General features: G+C 35.8%; 1 protein-coding gene across 2 annotated transcripts in view; it reads right to left on the minus strand.

Annotated features, from left to right (window-relative positions):
* Window positions 1–1,807: 1,807 nt before the first annotated feature.
* LOC107655068 (protein shisa-4-like) overlaps window positions 1,808–4,365 on the minus strand; it is a 7,061-nt gene continuing 4,503 nt past the window's right edge. Inside the window, exons 5-6 of one of the 2 annotated variants that reach the window (XM_016442467.1) lie at window positions 2,185–2,254; window positions 1,808–2,013 (exon numbers count right to left, since the gene is read on the minus strand). In XM_016442467.1, coding sequence (XP_016297953.1) covers window positions 2,214–2,254 — 41 coding nt within the window. In that variant the 3' untranslated portion in view covers window positions 1,808–2,013; window positions 2,185–2,213. Of the gene's footprint in view, window positions 2,255–4,365 lie in introns of both variants that reach the window. The other variant, XM_016442465.1, reaches the window with a different exon arrangement.

Here is a 4,365-nt window from a genome sequence, read left to right on the forward strand (position 1 = left end):
TTATGCAAATCTTCCCACATCGTGACGTAGACATGTGGGGGCGTGTTAGAACGAGCCGTTTTAGGTAGGCGTGGTTGACTCTTAACTTTTATAAAGAATATCTCTTTGAATTTGAGACTTTAGTCTTTGCAACTTTACAGATCTTCTTTATGCACCAAGAGCTTGTATCACTTCAAAGAGAAAGGAAACATTTAAATCACATCATATGACCCTTTTAAGACTATTTTTTAATAGCCTAGCTATCATTAACTGTTCAGAAAACACTACAGTCATTTTGTGGTATGTAAAAATATTTGTGATATATTACAAATTCATGCTGGGCAAAAATAAGGCGGCATTAAATAATGACAGTAGGCCAATGTTGATTTCAGGTACAGCATTAATGGAGACGGCATGCAAAGTCAAATCTGTTTTTATTGTAAAAAGAGAATTATGCAATACTCCTTCAATTAGACCTCTCTTATAGGATGATTAGTGCAAGTTCAAACACTAGTAGCCTATTAATCGCCTTTTTTTCTCCAAGTTGAAAATACCTGTTAATATTCCACATTGTAAAAATTCCTCTTTATAGATCCTTTTCTTATTTGTACTTCACATTCCAAAGTGACAAATACAGTAGCATATGCTGTTTATATCGCAAAAACAACAGTTAACTATACATTAATTTAAATAACTAACAAGGTATTTAAACTGTGGACAAAAAGCATCACAAATAATCTTACAAATGTGAGATGAGGTGGTAGCAGAAATCATTTTAAATCAAAAATCGCACCTCAAATGTACCTGGTGAATTATTTTAAGATGATACACAATTTAATGAGAACATTTACATTCTAATTTATCATAAAAAGTGTAATCTATGATGAAATTTGAAATTAATTTAGGATGGTCCACTCATGCTTATGAATGTGAAAAATTGGAACATTCAATATGGCGGCAATGGAAGTCCCGCTTTAATGTGCAGTCACATTAGTGAAATTCTGGCAAAAATGGTCCATAGTCTGTTGTCAATAGTGTTGTATGAAGCACAGCTCACACAGAAGTCACTTTCAAATCAAGAAGCTTTCCACTGGTCAACACTGCAAATTTGCATGACCAATGAACCCAATGTGAAATTGGCATTAGAAAATCTTACGGCCGCATGAGAAATTCCTGAATGCGTGGATTCATACTGAAAATATTGCCTGCAAAATTTTGCTAAACAGTGGTAAATATGACCGCACCATTGTGACATTGCAATTATGAATTTTTCCCTGAATTCTGAGTTTACATTTCACTATTCAGACTTTTTTTTCAGAACTTGTAGGGAAACTAAAGGGAATTGTTTAAACTTGTCTTACTGTAGGTAACAAAACAACATAAATGACTTTGAAAGCTTTTTGAAACAAATAAAAATGCACAGACGGACAGCTAACCGAATGCACACATTTTTGTGATTCCCTTGACAACTGGCCTATAGCATGAGATACAATTAAAGACATGCAAATCTAACATTACAGCTCAACCTCAAGCCAGATCTAACGAGAGTTGACGACCTTTAAATGCACAGAATGAAGTTTGGTTGGATGCTATGAAACATGAAATTCTTTCCTAATGTAAGTTCTCTCTTATTTACATACTGCATGTTAACTGTCTATATAACATCTACGTTTCATGTCCACATGTTAGCTGTCTATAAGACATGAAAAGTGTACAGCATGAATTGATGTTAATGATGCAAGTGACATGCTCAAATAAATACATTTTGAACAAACAAACGGGGAGAGACAGCTAAGCATGTCTATTGCAGAATAAAGTGCAAATGACACAAGCTTCTTCTTATTTGGTTGAACAGAGAACGACATCCTGGATGAGTCAGAACTGGCAGTCAGTCCCTTCTGCAGGAAAGTCATATTTAACAATCCATTTCGGAGAGTTTGACAAAACATAATTTCACATTTAAAGCAGTCTTTTGAGTCTGTGAGTTGCTGGATTAAAGTGGGAGGAGTCTCGCTGATTAGTGACACATGAAAGCTGTACAAACAAGAAAACACTCCGATGCGTGAGGCGATTCTGAGGTCAGTTCATGCTTCACTCCACAAATTAATCAAGAAATAAATAACATAAATCATTTTTTAAACGGTTTCTCATACAAGGGATTCCACACAAGCATGGGCCCTCTTCATCACCCATTCTATGGGTTACCTTCTCCTCGCTGAGGGACTTCAGCTCTTTCAGTGCCCTGGGTACTGGGGAGGGGAATATGGCGGAGGAGCTGAAAAAAAAAATAACACAACTTAGAGAAAATAGTTTTGATTGTCTGTGCTATTATATGCAAGTGTAGTGTTTTTATTTCCACTACACACTCTTAAAAATTAGTGCTGCTGAACGATTAATTGCGATTAATCACATCCAAAATAAAAGTTTTTGTTTACATATGGCGGAGGAGCTGAAAACAAAAATAACACAACTTAGAGAAAATAGTTTTGATTGTCTGTGCTATTATATGCAAGTGTAGTGTTTTTATTTCCACTACACACTCTTAAAAATTAGTGCTGCTGAACGATTAATTGCGATTAATCACATCCAAAATAAAAGTTTTTGTTTACATAATATACAGTATGTACAGTATGTGTGCTGTGTATATTTATTATGTATATATAAATACACACACATGCATGTATATATTTCAGAAAAATAGGTTATGCTAACATATTAAATATATTTATTTATAATATAAATATGAATATATAGACATGCAAATACATGTAAATATTTTCAATATATTTACTGTATGTGTGTATTTATATATACATATTAAATATACACAGAAAACACACATATTATGTAAACAAAAACTTTTAATTTGTATGCGATTAATCGCGATTAATCGTTTGACAGCATTATTAAATTTGTATTGATGGTTCCATGAAGAACTTACAACATCCATGAAACCGTTCCATTGCACGAAAGGTTCTTTAAAGGATTAGTTCACTACTGGAATAAAAATAATTCCTGATGATTTACTCACCCCCACGTCATCCAAGATGTTCATGTCTATCTTTCTACAGACGAAAAGAAATTAAGGTTTTTGAGGAAAACATTCCAAGATTTTTCTCCATATAGTGGACTTCAGTGGGACCCAACGGGTTCCAATGCAGCTTCAAAGGGCTCTACATGTTCCCAGCCGAGGAATAAGGGTCTTAACAGAACAAACTGAGACAGACTAAATCCAGAAGAACTGTGGCAACGTTTTCAAGATGCTTCAAGAAACCTACCTGCAAAGTTACAGTACTGTTAAAAGTTTTAGGCACCTGTGTAAAAATGCTGTAAATGAGGATGCAGTCAAAAATAATGTCAAATTGATTTTCTTTATCAATTAACTTCTATTAACTAAATTAAATCAACATTTGGTGTGACCATCCTTTGCGTTTAAAGCAGCTTTTGCCCTAGGTGCACTTGCGCATAGTTTTTCAGGTAGCTTTACAGGTAGGTCTATTGAAGCATCTTGGAGACATTGCCACAGATGAGATCAGATCTCTGTGTGGAGCACTGGCTGTTGTCAGACTCCTCGTACAAACAAAAATCTAACTGGATTATTACAATTAATGGCAAAATTAATGTTTGGACACACTACAGCAAAAGATAGAAATAGGTGACTTAAAACCATTTTTTAGCTGGTGAAAATACTAGTGTTCTAATCATGTTGACCACCACTGTACCTTTTTTGTAAAGGGCATTTGACTTTCTTTGCATGTTTGCTTTGTAAACACTGGGTCGGTACTTCTGCCTAAGTCACACGAGACCTTTCCAATGTAGCTACGTAATGCATGAAGTCGAGCTAGTGCAAGACCAGCATTTGTGGTTAAAAAGTATATACATTTTAATGAATTTTTTAGAAAATGACCGATCGTTTCACTAGATAAGAACGTTACTCTTTGGCTGGGATAGTGTGGAGCCCTTTTGAAGCTGCATTGACACTGCAATTTGAACCTTCAACCCATTTGGTCCCACTGAAGTCCACTATATGGAGAACAATCCTGGAATGTTTTTCTCAAAAACCTTAAAGGGGTCATATGATGCTTTTTTAAAGATCATTATTTTGTGTATTTGGTGTAACAGAATATGTTGACATGCTGCTCTCTCTTTCTCTCTCTCTCGCTCTCTCTCTCTTGCTCTCTCTCTCGCTCTCTCTCTCTCGCTCTCTCTCACTCGCTCTCTCTCTCTCTCTCTCGCGCTCTCTCTCTTTCTCTCTCTCGCTCTCTCTCGCGCTCTCTCGCTCTCTCTCTCGCGCTCTCTCTTTCTCTCTCTCTCTCGCTCGCTCGCGCATACACACACACAATGCGCAAAACTCCGTATTTGAACAGTCAATAGCAAATACTTAAA

The sequence above is a fragment of the Sinocyclocheilus anshuiensis genome, unplaced genomic scaffold (assembly GCF_001515605.1).
Source record: "Sinocyclocheilus anshuiensis isolate Anshui unplaced genomic scaffold, SAMN03320099.WGS_v1.1 scaffold1072, whole genome shotgun sequence".
Lineage (NCBI taxonomy): Eukaryota > Metazoa > Chordata > Actinopteri > Cypriniformes > Cyprinidae > Sinocyclocheilus > Sinocyclocheilus anshuiensis.